The sequence below is a fragment of the Cotesia glomerata genome, linkage group LG4 (assembly GCF_020080835.1).
Source record: "Cotesia glomerata isolate CgM1 linkage group LG4, MPM_Cglom_v2.3, whole genome shotgun sequence".
NCBI lineage: Eukaryota > Metazoa > Arthropoda > Insecta > Hymenoptera > Braconidae > Cotesia > Cotesia glomerata.
In genome coordinates this window covers 13,823,744-13,846,976 of record NC_058161.1, presented here as the reverse complement: position 1 = coordinate 13,846,976, position 23,233 = coordinate 13,823,744, and the positions used below count along the sequence as shown (strand labels likewise).

Below are 23,233 nucleotides of genomic sequence, written 5' to 3'. Positions count from 1 at the left end.
CAATATTTTAGGAGTTATCGTAATTTAAAGTAATAACTCGACAAAAATTAAAAATCAATACCTTTTGCCAATAAAAATGGTCATAACTCCTAAAATATTGATTTTAGGAGAAATTTATAAGATACCACAATTGTAGCTTAGGAAATTTCCTATATAAAACGTTTAAGTACTTCACTTCTATCTTCAATATTTTAGGAGTTATCCTAACTTAAACAGAACTCGAACATAACCCCTAAAATCGTTATTTAATATCTAAAAAAAATGTATAAAATAAAATAAAACTAAAAAGCAGTCTCTGCATAGTGAGTACTATCTAAAAACTAAATAAATCCTTTGTATCCCGCTGATAAAATGAAACAATAAATAATAGGAGCGTTGATAACATAATGACATTAATATACAGATCCAAGTGTGTAAATAATGATGATGGCCTGCTAAAGTATCCAGTTTATATCGAGGGTTATAAAGACCGTCTAATCGCATCACTGGATCACAAGCTATCATTTCCGGCGCCGGGACTCGCGCTTCCCCCACTCTTCTCCTCTGTACTCTAAATTGTCACCGTTTTAGAGCAATTTTCCGCGGAAAAATTTTTATAAAATGACCGCAGATTATTTGATAACAGAATTATCCGAGCCACTTGTCCACTATCCGGATTAAATTGAACGTAAATAGTGTATAAAAACCACTCTATGCACCAATAAATATTGATTGAAATTTTTAACAAGTTAAAAGTCAAAAGGTTAATTTTTTTAAATTTAAAATTGAATTTTAGGAATTAGAAAATTAAATTCCGCAGGAGATTGCAATAGTTTGAATTACTTCTCTCCCTTCTCTTTATTTTAATTATACTAAATTCCGCGGATCAACTTCCGGAAATAGAATAGTTCATTTGACATGGAAATTGTCGATAATCGTCAGATAATAATAATCAATACTAATATCCGATAATTATTATCATTATTAATTTTTTATTGTTAACCTAATTTTTTGGGTTTTTAATTTAAATTTAAATTAGTGGAATTATGGAAAAATTGTTAAGACAAAAGCTGTAGGAAATTTAATTTTAAATAATTTTGGTATCTTATGATTTTTTTATAAAGTTAATATTTTAGGAGTTATGGCTATATTTAAACTGACGAGGATTTTGTATTTTTTTTGGAGGTTATCACTATTTAAGTGACGATAACTCCTAAAATATTGAAGATAGAGGTGAAGTACGAATACATTTTTTATAGGAAATTTCCTAAGCTACAATTTTAGTCTCATAATTTTTTCCTAAAATTGATATTTTAGGAGTTATCACTATTTTAACATGATATTACAGATTTCAACGGGTTATCACTATTCAAAGTATGATAACTCCTAAAATATTGAAGATAGGGATGAAGTACACAGATATTATTCATAGGAAATTTCTGAAGCTACAATTATGGTCTTTTATAATTTCTTCCTAAAATCAATATTTTAGGAGTTATCGCCATCATTATAGTGCGTAGTCACGCACTCCTACGCACGATTTAGGACTCCATATCTCCTAAAATATTAAAAATAGAGTTGAAGTACAAAGACGTTTTTTGTAGGAAATTTCCTAAGCTACAATGTTGATCCTATAATTTTCTCCTAAAATCAATATTTTAGGAGTTATCGCCACTTATATCACAACAAATAACCATTTTGTAGTTTTTATTGAGTTATCACTAATTAATTTAAGATAACTCCTAAAATATTGAAGATAGGAATGAAGTACAAATACGTTTTTTGTAGGAAATTTCCTAATCTACTATTTTGATCCTATAATTATCTCCTAAACTCAATATCTCCCCCGTAAATTTCAAAATCAAAATTTTTTTAATTTACAGCTTAAATATAAAGAATTTAAAAAAATGCTAAGATATATTTTTTGTAGAAAATAAAATTTTCTAAAACATTTATCTAAAGTATTTTTAGATAAAACCAATAGTTAAAAAGTTATTTTAAAAAAACGTTATCACCAGCGTCATCTATCTAAAATTAATCCTTCTAGTTTTAGTGATTAAAAGTCTGTCAAAGAGTTTCTTACAGTGGAAGTCGAATTACAAGGATGACAAGAGTCAGATGAGCTCCGAGAGAGTTTAAAGAGGATGAGAGGTTGAAAGCTGAATGGTAAGTAAATTGTAGGGGCAACAATAGACTGCAATTTCCGGCAGCATTCCACCCACTGCTCTCCTTTTACCTAGTTTAATTCATTTTTGCGGTTTTTCTTACAAAAAAACTCGATTATTTTTTTGTGAGTTGACATTTGGGACAAGTTGGTCAGCTCATGACAAAGAGGAGCCCGAGACGAGAAGAATGAGTACCCACAAGCTGGGGTTTCGTCAGATGAGCGCACACGCGCACACACGAGCACACACGACGCACACGTGTGTGTTTGCCGCAAGTACGGCTTGTGGGTACTCATTTTACGCGGAATTTCATCAAGATTAAGAATCTGCTAATTACTAAGCCGTAACTCCGACCATCGCCGAGAAAAACCGAGTTTTAACGAGCGACGAGGGGAAAAAAAGGGGCGTAATAATAAATAGGGATTGATTTTTACCGAATAACTGGGTCTATTTATCTCGACTAAATAATTCCGAGATAATGGATCCTAAAAATAACTAATAAAAAAAAAAGAGAACAAGACTTACCCAGCGGCAATATCGCGAGCGAGACGCCAGATGTAAAGAGAAAATCAATATCTCTGGTAATGCATTATCCACAAAAAAGCAAGGACGAAAGGACACGTCTATTTTTAATAAAATGACTGGATTTCATTTTTCAAAAAATAACGATAATTTCTTTTTGGGGGTTTTTTTTAAATTAAAATTGTGACGTTGATCGGATGGTAAAAACTCGGTTACGGTTTATTTAAAAAAGTCAATTTATTTTAATCTTTGGTTACTTTTTTTTCGGCCCCGACGGACGTAGATAAAGTCGCGGAAATAATTGATGCTGAATGTTAAAGTTCGTTGTTAATTTGTCATAAATTTGACGCTTTTAGACGGCTATTTTTCGCTGGATTTCAGATTTATTGGCGTGATAGAAATAATTTTTTTGACGTAAATGTAACAGTTACATTTTTAGTTACTGTGAGCTACTAATTAATTTTTTTTGAAAATTTTTACTTGGAATATTTATTATATACTGTTCTGAACAAACTTTCGGAGTCAAAAAAATTTTTTTGAAAAAAAAATTAATTTTGACATAAATGTAACAGTTACATTTTTGATTACTGTGAGTAACTAGTTAAAGATTTTTGAAATTTTTCTTCCATAATATTAATTTTTGATCACCCTTAACAACCTTTCAGCGTCAAAAAAATTTTTTTTGACAAAAATTGGATTTTGACATAAATGTAACAGTTATATTTTATGTTACTGTGAGCAACTGGTTAAATATTTTTGAAATTTTTCACTTGCAATAGTTTTTGTAGATTATCCTGAACAACCTTTTAGTGTCAAAAACATTTTTTTGAAAAAAAAAATTGGATTTTGACATAAATGTAACAGTTAGAGTATGTTACTGTAAGCGACTGGCTAGTTATTTTTCAAAATTTCCTTTAAAAATATTTATTCTAGAGTATCCTAAATAACCTTTCGGTGTCAAAAAAATTTTTTAACATAAAATTGAATTTTGACATAATTGTAACAGTTACATTTTTCGCTACTGTGAACAACTAGTTGAAAATTTTTTAAATTTTATTTTTGTATCATTAATTTTTGATTTCCCTGAACAACCTTTCAGCGTCAAAAATTTTTTTTTTTAATTTTAGATTTTGACATAAATGTAACAGTTACATTTTATGTTACTGTGAGCAACTAGTTGGATATTTTAAAAATTTTTCACTTGGAATATTCATTATAGATTATCCTAAACAACCTTTCAGCGTCAAAAAAATTTTTTTTCAAAAATTTTAGATTTTGACATAAATGTAACAGTTACATTTCATGTTACTGTAAACGACTGGCTAGTTGTTTTTCAAAATTTCCTTCAAAAACATTTATTCTATAGTATCCTAAACAAACTTTCGGTGTCAATAAAATTTTTTAACATAAAATTGGATTTTGACATAAATGTAACAGTTACATTTTTTGCTACTGTGAGCAACTGGTTAAAGATTTTTGAAATTTTCTTTTTTTAATATTAATTTTTAACCATCCTTAACAACCTTTTAGCTTCAAAAAAAATTTTGGAAAAAATAATTAAATTTTGATATAAAGGTAACAGTTACATTTTTATCGTTTGAAGCTGAAGGAGTGCTCGGATTTGAACGTAATAAGATTCAAATAAAAGGTATACCCTCTAGAATATTCATCCTGTTCCCCTAAAGCAATAAAAAATTTCCAGGGGGTAAAACGGGCCATAAAATTAAAAAACAGTAGTGGGAATTTACCTCTGGTGAAAATGAATAAATGAATCGATCGTGTGATTGAAAGGCCACGGGGTTACGGAGTGAAAAGTCAGTGAGTATTGCAACCTACACTTTTCCACCCTCACCCCTAGCCGGGAGCGTCTTACAGCAAGACCATAGCCATAGAGGTATGAGTTGGCGAGTTGTTTTCCAGTTGTATGTACGCGGTTAACTAGGTCGTATATATAATTTGACGTGTCTACACACAGGGGGATATATAACTTGTATAGACATGTTGTATATACCGGAAGTCTTTTTCTATATCTTTTTAACTATTCAGTTATAACTTGAGAGGTTAAATGTCATGACTGCTGAATATTTGTTTTTTTTCCAAAGAAAAATAAATATCGCTTTGTTTACGGCGACCCAGATTGCCCCTATTGACGGTTTTCCTGATTTCTGGAGCTACAGTGTCTCTTTTTATAAGCTTCTAGTCATTAAAGTTTGAATTTTTCTAATCAGAACAGTCTTTCAACCTAAAACGGCTAAAATGTAACTGTTACATTTATGTCAGAATCCAATTTTTGTCAAAAAAGTTTTTTTGACGCTGAAAAGTTATTCAGAGCACTCTAGAATGAACATTTAAAAAGGAAATTTTGAAAAATAACCAGCCAGTTGTTTACAGTAACAAAAAATGTAACTGTTACATTTATGTCAAAATCCAATTTTTTGCCAAAAAAAATTTTTGACGTTGAAAGGTTGTTCAGGATGGTCCAAAATGATTATTAAAAGTGAAAAATTTCAAAAATATCCAACCAGTTGCTCATAGTAGCAAAAAATCAACTGTTACATTAATGTCAAAATTTAATTTTATGTTAAAAAATTTTTTTGACGCCGAAAGGTTGTTCAGGGCACTCTAGAATGATTATTTAAAAAGAAAATTTTAAAAAATAACCAGCCAGTTGATCACAATAATAAAAAATATAACTGTTACATTTATGTAAAAAAAATCAATTTCTTAAAAATTGTATAAATAAAATTTTTTTTTCTCAGAAAAGAGAACTGTGTCTATGAATATAACATCAAATATTGCAACGACTTAACATAAATGTAACAGTTTCATTTTTAGTAATTGCTCGGGCCAAATAATGCAAAGTAAGTTCGGAGTTTTAAAGCGGAGCCTCTGGCGGTGGAAAATCGCTTAGAACAAGGGGATTAATAGTCATAAGAATATTAAATTCATGAAGATGTTCTCGGTTTTCGTAAAATAAAATTACGTTGCTAATGTTTCCAATGCTGACCTACATTTACCTTTTCTCCCCTCTACTTTGGTGCTTTAATATTTTGGGGAATGCTCTGATTGAGATGTTTGAATTATTCACGAGCTAAATTAGGGGTTGCAGTCACAGTTATATGTACCACTTATATATAACCACCCAGTTGTTTACAGTAACAAAAAATGTAACTGTTACATTTATGTCAAAATCCATTTTTTTGCCAAAAAAAAATTTTGACGTTGAAAGGTTGTTCAGGATGGTCCAAAATGATTATTAAAAGTGAAAAATTTCAAAAATATCCAACCAGTTGCTCATAGTAGCAAAATATATCACTTGATACTCTCGAAAGCCAAGTGATGTTTGAATTCCATGAAATGGGGTTAAACATTCCTATATTTTTTGCTACTGTAACCAACTGGATGACAATTTTTAGAATATTATGCTTCTAATCTTCATTTTGAATGATCCTAAGCAATCTTTCAGCGTCAAAAAATTTTTTTGACAAAAAATCGATTTTGACATAAATGTAACAGTTACATTTTATGTTACTGTAAGCAACTGGCTAGTTATTTTTTTAAATTTTCACTTGCAATATTAATTTTAGATTGCCCTGAAGAACCTTTCGGCGTCAAAAAAATATTTTTACTGAAAAATTGAATTTTGACATAAATGTAACAGTTACATTTTTTATTGCTGTAAGCAACTGGATGACAATTTTTAAAATATTACACTTCTAATCTTCATTTTGGATCTTCCTAAACAATCTTTTAGCGTCAAAAAAATTTTTTGACAAAAAATTGATTTTGACATAAATGTAACAGTCACATTTTTGATACTGTAAGCAACTCGTTGAAGATTTTCGAAATTTTCTTTTTGTAAAATTAATTTTTAATTATTTTAATCAACCTTTCAGCGTCAAAAAAAATTTTGACAAAAAAATTAGATTTTGACATAAATGTAACAGTTAATTTTTTGCTACTGTGAGCAACTGGATGACAATTTTTAGAATATTTCACTTCTAATCTTCATTTTGGATCATCCTAAATAACCTTTCAGTGTCAAAAAATTTTTTTTGACAAAAATTGAAATTTGACGTAAATGTAACAGTTACATTTATTGTTACTGTAAGCAACTGGCTGGTTATTTTTCAAAATTTTCTTTTTAAATGTTAATTTTAGAGTATCCTTAACAACCTTTCAGCGTCAAAAAACTATTTTTAACAAAACATTGAATTTTGACATAAATGTAACAGTTACGTTTTGGCGTTTCTCGGCTTCTAGTGGTCGCATTTAAAAAATTTTTGATTCTGATACCTTTTTCTTACCCTTCTGACCCCTTTTTGCCCGTTAAAACAAAAAAAAATTCAATAACATAAATGTAACAGTTGACTTTTGAGGATATCTCAGCTTCTAGTTGATATATTCCTCCAAAATCGGACTCAAACGATTGATTGGATTCTCAGAGACTTCAAAGCGCCGGAGAGAATAAATAATCTCGAGCGGAATGGAATCAATACCAAAGAATTTAAGATTTCTCAATCCGGGCAACAGGTTGAAAGTGTAGGGTGTAGAGTGTTTGAGTGGTGCTCTCCGGAATAAAAGCTGATTCACCTTGGCGCCAAATGATCCGTAAATGCACATACTCGGGCAATAATTTTAACGGTCTACCGGGTTCCTCACCTTTGATTGCTTCATATAGGACGGAGGGTAGTAGTTAGATAAAAAATTTTTCTCCAACTTAAGTGACGTTTTTCATTCGGTATATATTTATCCAATCGTAAAATTCAATCATTTTAAAATTATTTCCATATCGTAATTTAAATTAACTTTATCCATTTTTTTTTATTTTATTTTAATGTTTAATATCGAAACGAACGGAATATTAAAACGGAACGAACAAAATAACGGAATGTATTTGATTTTTAGTGCTATCGACAACCCGTTTTATATTTGTTGCCAGTGACAGTTGTGACAGAATAATATTTTTTTTTCTCACTCCCACGGGTATTTAGTACACGAATAACGATCTTGTTTCATACCAAATTCACAGGTGGATTTTATCTACAAATATTTGTACGTTATTTCAAACTTCCAATTGCTGTTTAATTACGATTTTATTTTTTTGTGTGAGAAATATTATTTACCTTTTTTTTTGGTGCCATTTTCAGGCACTTTGGGGGTCAGGAGGGTGAGAAGAAGGTGTGAGAATTCATAATTTTTTAAATGCCCCCATTAGAAGCCGAGAAATGCCAAAACGTAACTGTTACATTTATGTCAAAATTCAATTTTTTATTGAAAAATTTTTTTGACGCTGAAAGGTTGTTCAGGACAATATAAAATTAATATTCTAAAAGAAAAATTTGAAAAATTACCAGCCAGTTGATTACAGTAACTAAAAATATAACTGTTACATTTATGTCAAAATCTAATTTTTTGGGCAAAAATTTTTTTGACGCTGAAAGGTTGTTTAAAATAATTTAAAATTAATGTTACAAAAAGAAAATATTGAAAATCTTCAATGAGTTGCTTACAGTAACAAAAAATGTAACTGTTATATTTATGTCAAAATTCAATTTTTGTCAAAAAAATTTTTTTGACGCTGAAAGGTTGTTCAGGATGATCTAAAATGAAGATGAGAAGCATATTGTTCCAAAAATATTCATCTAGTTGCTTCCAGTAACAAAAAATCAACTGTTACATTTATGTCAAATTTCAAATTTTTTGAAAGAAAAATTTTTTGACGCTGAAAGGTTCTCCAAGATGATCCAAAATGAAGATTAAAAGTGTAATATTTCAAAAATTGTCATCCAGTTGCTTCCAGTAGCAAAGAAATTAACTGTTACATTTATGTCAAAATTGACTTCTTTGCTAAAAATTTTTTTTTTACGCTAAAAGATTGTTCAGGTCACTTTAGAATAAATATTTAGAAAGTAAATTTTGAAAAATAACCAGCCAGTTGCTTACAGTAACAAAAAATGTAATTGTTACATTTATGTCAAAATCTAATTTTGATAAAAAATTTTTTTTGACGCTGAAAGGTTGTTCAGGATGATCAAAAATGAAGATTAGAAGTGTGATATTTCAAAAATTGTCATCCAGTTGCTCACAGTAGCAAAAAATTAACTGTTACATTTATGTCAGAATCTAAATTTAATGACTTGTAATACTGAAAACGTTGATTGTAAGTCATAACTCTCTTGGTAGGGGTTGAAAGTAAACATATATGAATCGAAAGGTCGACAATTGAAACCCACAACAGTATAAATTAAAAGCAGTGGTTAAAGTGAAGCCTAAATTAAACTTTAGTGTTGGCTCCCGTCCAGATTCAACAGATGCGAACAATCAGCTCCACCCAGCTAGCAGCTCCAGTTCCCGACTAGGGACATATTGGACACTACAATGTCTACACGGAGAAACTGGTCAGCCAATTGTGTTAATGTTACAGGTGTCCGAGGCTCCTCCAAGATCTAAATTACTCAATCGGGGAATACACTCGCTGAGAAAATAAGATAATCTAAATAGTGATCGTAATGATAATAACAATAAATTTAAATTGGATCAGAGAGCCTCCGCTGGAGGTTTATTGATCCAGACACATTAATCTCGAGAAATATATAAATGATGAAATAGACCAGACGCTATTGGGTAAATTGCCGGATTCCGATTCGAGAAAGTTAAACGAGGCGCGGTCGATAAATTTGCTTCAAGTCTTACGTGCTTTATACTCTTATTCCAAAGCCACCGGATTTAGTTTTCCCATTCATACGCCCCGATTTACTCACTCAGCTACAAGGATTACAACCAACCTGACATCAATGTAATAGTCACGTTTTTGCTATTTTCAGCAACTGGTTGGCTGGATTTTAAGATCTTATACTTTAGATAGTCATTATTAACTGTCTTTAATAACCCTTCGAAGTCAAAAAAATTTTTTGGAAAAAAAATTGGATTTTTACATAAATGTAACAGTTAATTTTTTACTACTGGAAGCAACTGGATGACAATTTTTGGAATATTATGCTTCTAATCTTCATTTTAGATCATTCTGAACAACCATTCAGCGTCAAAAAATTTTTTTTGAAAAAAATTGGATTTTGACATAAATGTAATAGTTACACATTATGTTACTGTAAGCAATTGGCTGGTTGTTTTTTTAAATTTCTTTTTTTAATGCTTATTCTAGAGTGTCCTGAACAACCTTTCAGCGTCAAAAAAATTTTTTGAAAAAAATTGGATTTTGACATAAATGTAATAGTTGATTTTTTTTCTACTATAAGCTACTGGATGACAATTTTTAAAATATTACACTTCTAATTTTCATTTTGGATAATTTTGAACAACCTTTCAGCGTCAAAAAAATTTTTTTTCATAAAAATTGAAATTTGACATAAATGTAACAGTTAATTTTTTGCTACTGGAAGCAACCTAAATGAATATTTTTGGAATATTTGACTTCTAATTTTCATTTTGGATAATTTTGAACAACCTTTCAGCGTCAAAAAAATTTTTTTTCATAAAAATTGAAATTTGACATAAATGTAACAGTTAATTTTTTGCTACTGGAAGCAACTGGTTGATTATTTATCAAAATTTTCTTATTAAATATTCATTCTAGAGTATCCTGAACAACCTTTCAGCGTCAAAAAATTTTTTTTGACAAAAATTGGAATTCGACATAAATGTAACAGTTGATTTTTTGCTACTGAAAGCCACTGGATGAATATTTTTGGAATATTTTACTTCTAATCTTCATTTTAGATTATTCTGAACAACCTTTCAGCGTCAAAAATTTTTTTTGACAAAAATTGTATTCTGACATAAATGTAACAGTTACATTTTTAGTTACTGTAAACAACTGGTTCATCATTTTTCAAAACTATCACCTGAAATACTATTTTAAGACTGCCCTGAAGAACCTTTCAGCGTCAAAAAATTCAATTTTGACATAAATGTAACAGTTACATTTTATGTTACTGTGAGTAACTAGTTAGATATTTTTGAAATTTTTCACTTGGAATATTTATTATAGACTGTCCTGAACAACCTTTCAGCGTCGAAAAATTTTTTTGAAAAAAAAATTGAATTTTGACATAAATGTAACAGTTAATTTTTTAATTTATAAGAATACAAAAATTTTTTTTTCTAAAATCAATTACACTCTAAGAATACATCTAGCATCGACCTAACTAAGACAAACAGAGTGAGATAACAAGAAAAATAATTAACGAAAGCTTAGCGTGAGTGAAACAAAACATGAACTAATTGGTTTCTGGGAGGAAATTGAATCCTGCATTAAATCATCCGTAAATGTCACGAGGAAAGCTACGAGCTTAAGTATTACGTCGAGCATGTGACTGCATTGTAACAGAAAATAGTCAGAGTATAAGCATCAAAAGATTTTGTTCCTCGTCATAGAGCTCCAAAGAATAAAAAAGTTAAATAACTTTCTTGATTCGTTTTACATTTATATTTAAACTTCTTTTATCTTTTTACAGATGAATTAATTTGTTAATATTTTTCTTTCTAGGTCACTGAAAATTCACTGTAATTTTTTTTTCGAATTTAAATTACAGCCAGGTAACATGTGCATGAGCAAGATTTAGGTGCCAGTGTCTTGAGAAAAACCCCCCGGGAAAAATGAATTAGATCTGGAGATATATTAAAAGATCTGGCGAGATAGAATCTTTCTCAGATCTTTAAACTGTCTTTATCTGACGAGATCTGGCCAGATATATTCAGATCTGACCGGATATAACTCAAAAAAAGATCTGATTAGATCTGACCAGATTTGGTCAGATCTTTAAATTGTCTCTATCTGGCAAGACATGGCCAGATATAACTAGACCTGACGAGATATACTAAAAAATTGTTTACAATAAATATCACAAGATCTGAATAGATGTATTGAGATCTGATCAGATATAAAAAATAATAGCTAAATAATCACATCAACAAAAATTACAATTTCATGGAACAATATCGAGTGAATACTATTTTCTTTTCACACTTTGCGTATCTGTCTTGATTAATTACTAAAAAAAAATTTTATTTAATAAAAGCTAGTTGAAAATACCTACATGTATCAATTAATCTTTAACGAATATGTGATGAATATATTTCTCAATAAATAAATAGTAAGAATTAAAGACCCATTGTTATTAATTCTTTATGATTTACTACAATATATGTATAACTACATAATCAGATCTGATGGAATCTGATGCTGTTGACAGATCTGATATAGTTATATCTGCCCAGATATGATAACATCTTTTCATGTCTAATGTATTTTTCTACCGAGATATAGTTATATCTGTTTAGATCTGATCAGATATGACTAGATCTGATAATATCTGATGTATTTTTCAAATCAGATATAGTTACATCTGTTTAGATCTGATCAGATATCACTAGATCTGATTACGTCTCAAATCCCATATCTGGTCAGATATAAATAGATCTGACCGGATATAATTAGATCTGACCAGGTATAATTATATCTGGTCAGATCTAAACATTTTTTCCTAAGCCCTAGTTACTAGTGTTTTTTTCTACATGTCTTGCTCAAGTTCATGTAGAAAGAACTGGCTCAAGATTTATATATAACTAGCTCAAGACATTTTGTGCAAGAATATGAGACAAGTCTAATGCAAGGTACATTGATAAATTTTCTGACGGATTTTTTGAATCAGAAACTCACAACAGACACTTACCCATCACTTGCTCAACATTTGCTCAAGATCCGTAATTCTCAGTAATTTGTTCATTTCTAAAGCATTTGTCAACCAAAAACTAACAGCAAATGTTGAAGCGTGACTTGCTCAAGATTTGCTCAAGGTGCATCATGCGTTATATATTTTATAGCACTTTTTCCCCTCCACTACTTGAAGATGTATTGATTTAGTGGTGCTCATTTTAAAATGATTTTGTCTTGATCGATAAAACAGTAGGTCTGTACTCTAAAAGGTTAAGCTGAATGAGATCCACTGATCCTATAGTAAATATAGGAGGGGTAGAATGATAAGAACGATTATTCAAAAACATTTGATCTTGAGTAGATCTTGAGCAAGTCTTGCACAAGTATATTCAGCATGCTTCTGGTGTCAGTCTTTCTCAAGAATTGATATAGTTAGTTTATCGATAAGCATCTTCAGATTTTCTCAATTTTCTTACACAATTGTTGAGCTATAATCTGGCCGAAAGTTCTTGTACAGGGCTTGTTCAAGACTTGTCAATTGAATTTGCTACAAGTATCTGGAGCAAGACCCAATAGGTAGAAAAAGACACTAACAACTATCGAAATTGCGACCATACTTGCTCAATCCTTGAAAAAGATTGCTATTTAGGATAATTTTGTTAATATTTCGCATATTAAAAGTTAATCCATAAATCGGTGGTATAAAATCGATTTATTAAGTAATAAAATTACCAGGCTGAGGATAGTTAAATTTTCTGGTACAGATTTATTAAACATGTCACTAATTCATCCAGCTGTCAATTAACCAGCGCATCAATGAATTCTCAGGGAATAATTGGGTCAGTGTGTCACTATAAATATTATCTGTTATGAAGTAGTCAGTAGAAAGATACTGCGTATCGATTACAAGCTTTTCTTTATTGAAAAAGCTGTCACTCGAACAGACAGACCCGAGGAGTGTGACTAGATTGAGACATATTGCTCCCGAAATTACCTCCCCTGTTCTCTTCAATATAATATATATCTTTCAACATCAATCATGAAAATCGGCGCTTTTTTATCCGATTTTAAACTCTAGAAACCCTTCAATATTATTTTTCGATAATAAAATCAGAAAATCGGGTGTAGTTACCGATCTGATGCAGAAATCGGCACTTTTTTTTCGATAGATCGGGTCTACAGAGCACCCCGGAGCTGAGGATACTAAAAGATCGGCACTTTTTAGAAATATCGGTATGGGACTTCCGGGACTTAACATCAAGCATTAATTAATTTTTGTTAAGGTTCTAAACTTTAACTGGGTTTTTCTCAGCTTTGTTCTGATGAAACTCGGGGTTTATATACGTCATTTCACGCGGAATTTTATGGAGAATAAAGTAAGAGGATTATTTTTTCAATAAAAAATTTTTCTGACCCCCTAAACCAGGTTAAAACGGCCCCAAGAGTTGTTAATAGTATCTGACATAAAAGTAACTAATTTTCTTTTAGTTATTTTCAAATTTCCGGGTTAAATATCGGGTTAAATAGTTTAGAAAAAACCATTGAGACATTTTCAGAGCACTAAAATTCCTCCAAAAAATCTCTAAAAATTTTCTTCTATCTCCCATAATTTCCTCAAAAATCTAAAAAATCTCCAGGTCATCTAACATAAAAGTAACTAATTTTCTTTATTAGGTATTTCTCAGTTTTGTTCTGATCAAAATCGGGGGTTTATATACGTCATTTTACGCGGAATTTCATCAAGAATAAGTTAAAAGGATTAATTTTTTTCCAAAAAATTTTTCTGACCTAAACCAGGAGTTGTTAATAGTATCCTAGTAACTAATTTTACCTTCATTCTGATTATTCCCAATCAAGATCTCCGTCTCCTTAAAATCAGCCTCCTTTAGCAGCTCCAGGGGATGTTTCGGCAGAAAAATCCCATCAATAGTCGGCGCTGAGGGGAACCCCAGAATTCCCCAGTAGCTGTTCCACTGCTGAACACTGATAGTCTTGGCATCAACAGACCTGAGGCACGCCATGACCCTTGCAGGATTATCAACGAGCATAGTAGAATTGCATCCGCAGTCATCAACAAGCACTCTGGCGACATCTGTGGCCTTTTCAGCGGTCATAAAGCTCCAGGGTGCATTAAGAGTCCCACTTTGAAGCACGCCCCTCCTAACAAGACCCCTAGTAACGGGACTAATTAAGTGGAGGGAAACGGAGCCGCCTCCAGCGCTCTCTCCAAAGATAGTGATGGCGTCGGGGTCACCTCCAAAGGACTTAGCGTTGGCCTTGAGCCACTTGAGGGCCAGGGCCTGGTCCCACAGGCCCATATTACCCGGTGCTTCCTCGCTGGAGCCGAAGTACTTGTTTAAATAAAGAAACCCGAAGGCGCCAACCCGGTACTGGATCGAGGCGATGATTGCGTTGCTGGTAACCGCCATTAAATCCGCGTCATACACGTCCAAGGTCGCGGTTCCAGTCATATAACCTCCCCCATAAATCCAGACCAGCAGCGGCATCCCCCGGTGGTCTTCTGGGGTCTCCTTGTGCCTTAATCTGTACTTCTGGGGCACCCAGATGTTCAAGTACAAGCAATCTTCCGACACATTTGTGTTTGGGTTCCACATCTCCTCCCCTTCAAACCCTGGGAAGTACTCGTACCGCTCCTGGAAGCAGCTGTTGCTCAGGCTGGTCGTGTTCAGCACACCGTGCCAAGGGTCCATTGGCAGCGGCTTTCGGAACCGCAAGGGACCAATTGGAGGCTTTGCAAAGGGAACTCCCAAGAACACGTGGACTTCATGGTCAAGCACAGTCTTGGAGGTTCCGCGGATCAGACCGCTGGTTGTTTCGATTACTAACGGGTCCGATCTGGCGAGGGTAGTCAAGCTGATCATGGAGAGTAAGAGGATGATAGCTCCTGATGACATCGTGATGCTGGTGGTGGTACTTTAGTTGGTCAGTTGACTGTCATTGCACTTGACACTTTTGGGACACTAGAGCACTAAAGGTTGGTTGGTAGATATTAGATTTGAGTGGTACTATGGTAGTTTGGGAGGTGGGCTGGTAGTTAGGGTAGTTTGGGAGGGTTAGGTAATAATTATGGTAGTTTAGGAGGGATAGTTGATGATAAAGATGGTACTGTGGTAGTTTGGGAGGGATATTTTGGAGGTAGGAAGGTACTATGGTCGCTTAGTAGTAATAGTTGGTAATTTAAAAGGTAATTGGAGTGATAGTTAGTGACTGTGACGTCACTGTGTTAATTTAGGAGAGATAGTTAGTGATTATTAGGTTACTAAGTTAATTTAGGAGGGATAGTTAGTGATAAAGATGGTACTATGGTAGTTTGGGAGGGATAGTTTGGAGGTAGAAAAGTACTATGGTGATTTAGGAGTGATAGTTAGTGTTTATATGTTACTATTGTAGTTTAAAAGTGATAGTTAGTGACTAGGACGTCACTGTGTTAATTTGGGAGAGATAGTTAGTGATTATAAGATTACTAAATTAATTTAGGAGTGATAGTTAGTAACTATAACGTCATTTGATTAATTTAGGAGTGATAGTTAGTGACTGTAATGTCATTTGATTAATTTTGGAGTGATAGTGAGTGACTATAATGTCATTAAATTAATTTAGGAGGGATAATTAGTGATAAAGATGGTACTATGGTAGTTTGGGAGGGATAGTTTGGAGGTAGAAAGGTACTATGGTGATTTAGGAGTGATAATTAGTGCCTGTATGTTGCTATAGTAGTTTAGGAGTGATAGTTAGTGACCATAACATTACTAAATTAATTAAGGAGTGATAGTTAGTAGTTTAAAGACCAATAGGAGTGATAGTTAGCGCCTGTGACATCACAATGTTAATTTAGAAGTGATAGTTAGTGAGTATAACGTTGTTTAATTAATTTAGGAGTGATAATTAGTGACTATAAAGTTACTAAATTAATTTAGGAGTGATAATTAGTGACCGTAATGTTAGTTAATTAATTTAGGAGTAATAGTTAGTGATTACAACGTCACTATGCGAATTTAGGAGTGATAGTGAGTAACTATGACGTCACTATGTTAATTAAGGAATAAAAATTATTATCTGTAAGGTCACTAAGTCAATTTAGAAGTGATAGTTGGTAGCTTAAAAGTTAATAGGAGTGATAGTTAGTTACTGTAACGTCATTAAATTAATTTAGGAGTGATAGTTAGTTAGTATAACGTCAGTAAATCAATTTAGGAGTGATAGTTAGTTACTATAACGTCACTAAATTAATTTAGGAGTAAAAAGTGATAGTTACACGCTAATAGGAGTGATAGTTAGCGACTATAATGTCATTAAATCAATTAAGGAAGAATAGTTAGTGCCTGCAACGTCACTATATTGATTTAGAAGTGATAATTAGTAATTATATCGCTACTTTGTCCATTTAGGAGTGATAGTTAGTAACTTCACTGTCACCAAACTAATTTAGGAGTGATAGTTAGTAACTTGACTGTCACTAACTCACTTTAGGAGTGATAGTTAGCCGCTATATTAGATAGGAACGATAGTTTGCAGTTCAAAGGTTACTATGTTACCTTAGGAGTGATAGTTAGTGATTACACCGTCACTATCCCAATTTAGGAGTGATAGTTAGTGATTACAACGTCACTATGTCAATTTAGGCGTGATAGTTACTAACTATAACGTCACTATGTCTCCTTAGGAGTGATAGTTAGTGATTACAACGTCACTATCCTAATTAAGGAGTGAAAGTTAATAACTATAACATCACTATGTCTACTTAGGAATGATAAATGATAGTTTTGGTAACACTATGCTAGTTTAGAAAAGGATATTTTGTAATAAGAAAAATTATGTAAATTTAGGAGTGATTGTTGATAGTTACGTCGATTTTGAAATAGTAGTTGATAGTTATAAAGATTTAATAGCTATCAATAGTTAATAGATTAAAATAGTGAATTTTAAATTACACTATTTAATAGTAACACTATAAATCACTATAACTATTTTAATTCTTTAAAATTTGATAGTTTTAATAGTATCACTATTTTATATAAATAATATTTATATTATATATAAATATTATAGTGATATATTATAATTATATAATAATTATAATATATCCCTAAAAATTTTCACTATTAAAAAATAGTAGTACTGTCAATATATTTTTTTAATAATATTATTATTGTCACTAAAATAGTAATTACTATTAATAGTAGTACTATATCACTATTAAATTTAAAAACTATCAATCCACTATTTCAATCCAAATTTTTTATAGTAACACTCAAAAAATTAATAGTAGTACTATGTCACTAAAAAAAATTAATATTCCAACCTATAATTATTTTTATTAATAGTATTAATAATAGCACTATACAATTTATTTTTTTTTTTTTTTTTAGAAATAAACAATGTTTTTTTTTTATTTATATTTTTATTTTATATCAGGCACGATTTTAACGAGAGGTGTTTATCGCGGACACGCCATACTGATACTACGACCGACATGCCGCGATGCACGGGGTCAACTGAACTACCGCCAGCCGCGAGCCGCCAGGCTACGAGGTGGAAGGTATAAGGTGGATCGTGGATCGTGGAACCGTTTGTGTACACGAGAGGGTGTGTTATATATATATGACTCTAGATATATAGATATATGTCTAATGTGGGTTAGAGTTAGATTTTATGTGTAAGAGAGAGCGAGGGTGGGAATAGAAGAAGCGTCGGCGCATGGGTACGTCTTTTACCTTTTCCCTTCGATTCTATGTGAAATATACTATAACCAGGAGCAAGCTACTGGGTTACTTTGAGAAGTAAGCCTACTGTTTATTATTTACTTATAATTATTGGGAAAAGACATTTAAAAATCAGTAGTATACCTAGAGTATTTTTAGATAATAAAATGAGAAAATCGGGTGTAGTTACCGATCTAATACAGAAATCGGCACTTTTTTTTCGATAGATCGGGTCTACAGAGCACCCCGGAGCTGAGGATACCAAAAGATCGGCAGTTTTTAGAAATATCGGTATGGGACTTCCGGGACTTAACATCAAGCATTAATTAATTTTTGTTAAGGTTCTAAACTTTTACTGGGTTATTCTCAGCTTTGTTCTGATGAAAGTCGGGGTTTATATACGTCATTTTACGCGGAATTTTATGGAGAATAAGGTAAGAGCATTATTTTTTCAATAAAAAATTTTTCTGACCCCCTAAACCGGGTTAAAACAGCCACAAGAGTTGTTAATAGTATCTAACATAAATGTAACTAATTTTCTTTTAGTTATTTTCAAATTTCCGGGTTAAATATCGAGTTTAGGAAAAACCAATGAGACATTTTTTATAGAGCACTAAATTTCCTACAAAAATCTCTAAAAGTTTTCCTCTATCTCCCATAATTCTCCCAAAAATCTAAAAAATCTAAAAATCTCAAGGTCATCTAACATAAATGTAACTAATTTTCTCTACTGAGTTTTTCTCAGCTTTGTTCTGATGAAAGTCGGGGTTTATATACGTCATTTCACGCGGAATTTTATGGAAAATAAGGTAAGAGGATTATTTTTTCAATAAAAAATTTTTCTGACCCCCTAAACCGGGTTAAAACAGCCACGAGAGTTGTTAATAGTATCTGACAGAAATGTAACTAATTTTTTTTTAGTTATTTTCAAATTTCCGGGTTAAATATCGAGTTTAGAAAAAACCAATGAGACATTTTTTATAGAACACTAAATTTTTTCTTTATCTCCAATATTTCCGAAGAAATCAGTGTCTTTAAACAACAACTAAACTTCCATAAATTCAAAGTCTAAAATGCCTTAAATAATTTTCCACAATGACAATTTTCAATGAAAAGCTCGTTGATTATAAATTATTATCCATAGTTTGAATATGAGTACAAACTTTAAGTCTATCGATAGACGCTAGCCACTAATCATCAAAAAGTTTGCCCCGTCTCTCGCGAAAAAAGTTTTACGGTAAAAATAAATCGATGAGCTAGGTCATAAATCACGAGATTGTAAATTTTTTTTTTTCTATTTTTTTTTAATAAAAAATAGTTAAAGTTTTAGAAAAATCCCTATAGAATTTCAAATTGTCGTTACAAGTTTCACCCAGGTGTCAGCGACGTCCACGTCAGAGACGGTTAATTTATAAAAAGAATCTGTAAAAAATTATAGAAGAAGAATTTATTGGGAATAGCTATCGTACCTTTGGATTGAAGCCTCCTTCCCTTCTTACCGTCACGGAATCGTATCAATTCAGACACAAGTGGCATTCAAATCCAACTACACTGTTGCACCATTACTGAGCGGTGTATTGAAATGTTACGGTGCATTTCATGCATTTACTCTTCAAACTTTGCTTTAAATAATTCATTTATTAAAAAATAACACTTCACTTAAGCAGTAACATTTATGTTAAATTTAAAATTAAAATTTCTTGGAAAATTTAGTGCTCTATAAAAAATGTTTCATTGGTTTTTCTAAACTCGATATTTAACCCGGATTTGAAAATAACTAAAAGAAAAATTAGTTACATTTATGTCAGATACTATTAACAACTTTTTGGGCCGTTTTAACCCGGTTTAGGGGTTCAGAAAAATTTTTTATTGAAAAAATAATTCTCTTACCTTATTCTTCATGAAATTCCGCGTGAAATGACGTATGTAAACCGCGAATTTCATCAAAACAAAGCTGAGAAAAACCCAGCAAAGAAAATTAGTTACATTTATGTTAGATGACCTTGAGATTTTTGATTTTTTAGAGTTTTGGGGGAATTATGGGAGATAGAGAAAAATTTTTAGAGATTTTTTGTAAGAAATTTAGTGCTCTATAAAAAATGGCTCATTGGTTTTTCTTAAGCTCGATATTTAACTCGGAAATTTGAAAATAACTAAAAGAAAATTAGTTACATTTATGTCAGATACTATTAACAACTCTTGGGGCCGTTTTAACCCGGTTTAGGGGGTCAGAAAAATTTTTTATTGAAAAAATAATCCTCTTACCTTATTCTCCATAAAATTCCGCGTGAAATGATGTATATAAACCCCGAATTTCATCAGAACAAAGCTGATAAAAACCCAATAAAGAAAATTAATTACACTAATGTCAACTTTTTAAAATTTTTAAAATTTTTTATTTTTAAATCTCCTAGACATCTTAAAATTGATATTTTGTAATATTTCACATAAAAATAACCCAGAAATTACAATACTTAATTAACGCCATTAAAATTCAGGTAAAATACACCGCGTACGGTAGTACGCGGTAATTACTCAGCTCAAAGGACTCTTGTACAAAGATGCGTGCTCATTAGTTCCTCTAAACATGATTTTGTATCCTTTCCTGGGTGGAAAATTCATTAAAAAAATTTTTTTATTTATTTTAAAAAATTATGACATAAATGTAACTAATTTTTTTTTTTTGGTTTTTTCAATATTTTGGCTAAAATATTACTTTTAGAGAAAAAATTAAAGATACCTTTTTTGTAGAGAATTAAATTTGCTACAAAAATCCTTTAAGATTTTTTTGGGCATTTTTAATATTTTTAAGATATTTAAAAAATAAAAATTTGACATGTAACTAATTTTAAATGTAAATAATTTTATTTTTTTTATTTTTTTTATTTTTTGGGTATAATATCAATTTTAAATAAAAAAATCAAGAAGATATTTTTGATAAAAAAAAAAAAAACAAAATTTTCTGGGCGTATGAATGAGTCAATCTGTCAAGTCAGAGCTAGTAATAATATAATAGAAACAATAAATGCGTGGAAGATCGTCAATGATCGTGGACGAACGAGCTAACGATTGGTTGAAGCTCGAGGGCATAACGAGTCTCTTCCGCTGACAATTTAAATCGTTCATACTCGATTTGTATCATTATTATTACTGGGTAAGTAAGTAAGTAAGTGTAAGTGTAAGTTGGGGAAGAGGGGAGGGGGTAGGGGCTTAAATTTCGAGGGAACTAAAATATAATAGACAAATACAATAATGGTATAAAGACCCGTGAGAGACACCGCGACGGTCATCGATTTAATCCTACGTGACCTTTAACTTGGCCTCAAATATTGCTATTGTGTTTTACTCATCTTGTTTTACTCAAGGTACTTTTAGTGTCCCAGTCGGTTATTACCGGAAATATTCGGCTTACAGATGTTTTTTGTAGAAAATTTGGTGCTCTATAAATAATGTCTCATTGGTTTTTCCTAAACTCGATATTTAACCCGGAAATTTGAAAATAACTAATCGAAAATTAGTTACATTTATGTCAGATACTATTAACAACTTTTTGGGCCGTTTCAACCCAGCTTAGGGGGTCAGAAAAATTTTTTATTGAAAAAATAATTCTCTTACATTATTCTCCATAAAATTCCGCGTGAAGTTACGTATATAAACCCTGACTTTCATTAGAACATATCTGAGAAAAACCTAATAAAGAAAATTAGTTACATTTATGGTAGATGACCTTGAGATTTTTAGATTTTTTAGATTTTTGGGAGAATTATAGGAGATAGAGGAATATTTTTAGAGATTTTTTGTAGGAAATTTAGTGCTCTATAAAAAATGTCTCATTGGTTTTTCTAAACTCGACATTTAACCCGGAAATTTGAAAATAACTAATCAAAAATTAGTTACATTTATGTCAGATACCATTAACAACTCTCGGGGCCGTTTAAGCCGATTTAGGGGGTCAGAAAAATTTTTTATTGAAAAAATAATTCTTTTACCTTATTCTTCATAAAATTCCGCGTAAAATGACGTATATAAACTCCGACTTTCATCAGAACAAAGCTGAGCAAAACCCAGTTAAAGTTTAGTACCTTAACAAAAATTAATTAATGCTTGATGTTAAGTCCCGGAAGTCCCATACCGATATTTCTGAAAAGTGCCGACCTTTTGGTATCCTCAGCTCCGGGGTGCTCTGTAGACCTGATCTATCGAAAAAAAAGTGCCGATTTCTGTATCAGATCGGTAACTACACCCGATTTTCTGTTTTTATTATCCAAAAATAAATTAATAACCCCCGTCAAACTCAAGAATCGTACTAAACTCCATTACACCGCAATAATACAGGCGCAAACCAGTTAAACTTTACCAGAGAGCAAAACATTGATGCTGACAGCTCGATCATAACTTATCCAACTAAAGTCCGAATTCGAGATCCAGAGCATTGCATATAAATTCAAATTTAACGGTTAACTTTATAAAAAGCTCACCACTCCTCCCGATGAACTAAATCACCTTTAATTACCTAAAATCCAGAAAACCAGGCCTGGTATCGATTTCTGGCCTACATCCCCGTCTTTCTAACCCGGTAATTATTTTGTTGATTCGACATGACTTCCCTTGCGGCTAGCAAGAGTTAGGATGAAAAATTTTAAACAATCTGCGGTTAAATTAAAAAAAAATTTCTATGGTAATTTTACATGAAATATATTGGAAGCTAATAGGCAAAACATTTATTTAAAATTACAATCGGGTATAGTAATATTACAAAACATATATAGATGTGAGGTTACTAATTTTACAAGGTTTTGTAATTTTAAAAATATTTTTAGATTAGTTAAGTTTGTAAAATTACAATACTTTCCTTGAATTTTACTTTAATTTAAATAATAAAAAAGAAAGATTTGATTTAATAGTTTTTGTCATTTTATTTTTATGAAGCGCTGACTAGATTTTGCATCTCACGTAGACTTAATTTTTACAATTCTGATGATATAAAGTGAAAATAGTATTTACCCTAACTAAGAATCGAACGCGAGCCGCGTGCTTGCCAGACCGATACCTAACGCCATACGCCGTACGACCGATAGGTGATTTAACATCTTATTATTTTTACAAGCTAATTCTATGTGGTGATTGAGCTTTACGGCTTATTATTTATTGAAAACATTAGTTGT

At 31.5% G+C, this 23,233-nt stretch overlaps 1 protein-coding gene and 1 long non-coding RNA gene across 5 annotated transcripts in view; one reads left to right on the top strand and one right to left on the bottom strand.

Moving 5' to 3' along the window:
• LOC123263527 (acetylcholinesterase) overlaps window positions 1-17,923 on the bottom strand; it is a 60,268-nt gene extending 42,345 nt beyond the window's left edge. Inside the window, exons 1-2 of one of the 4 annotated variants that reach the window (XM_044726378.1) lie at window positions 17,669-17,923; window positions 14,177-15,334 (exon numbers count right to left, since the gene is read on the bottom strand). In XM_044726378.1, coding sequence (XP_044582313.1) covers window positions 14,177-15,260 — 1,084 coding nt within the window. In that variant the 5' untranslated portion in view covers window positions 15,261-15,334; window positions 17,669-17,923. Of the gene's footprint in view, window positions 1-14,176; window positions 15,335-16,901; window positions 17,147-17,212; window positions 17,378-17,668 lie in introns of those variants that run through there. The other 3 variants (XM_044726374.1, XM_044726376.1, XM_044726377.1) reach the window with 3 other exon arrangements.
• LOC123263639 lies at window positions 69-18,162 on the top strand. Its single transcript, XR_006509193.1, has 3 exons — window positions 69-160; window positions 10,678-10,680; window positions 18,152-18,162. It is a non-coding gene; the product is annotated as an uncharacterized LOC123263639 (long non-coding RNA).
• The last annotated feature ends 5,071 nt before the right edge of the window (window positions 18,163-23,233 follow it).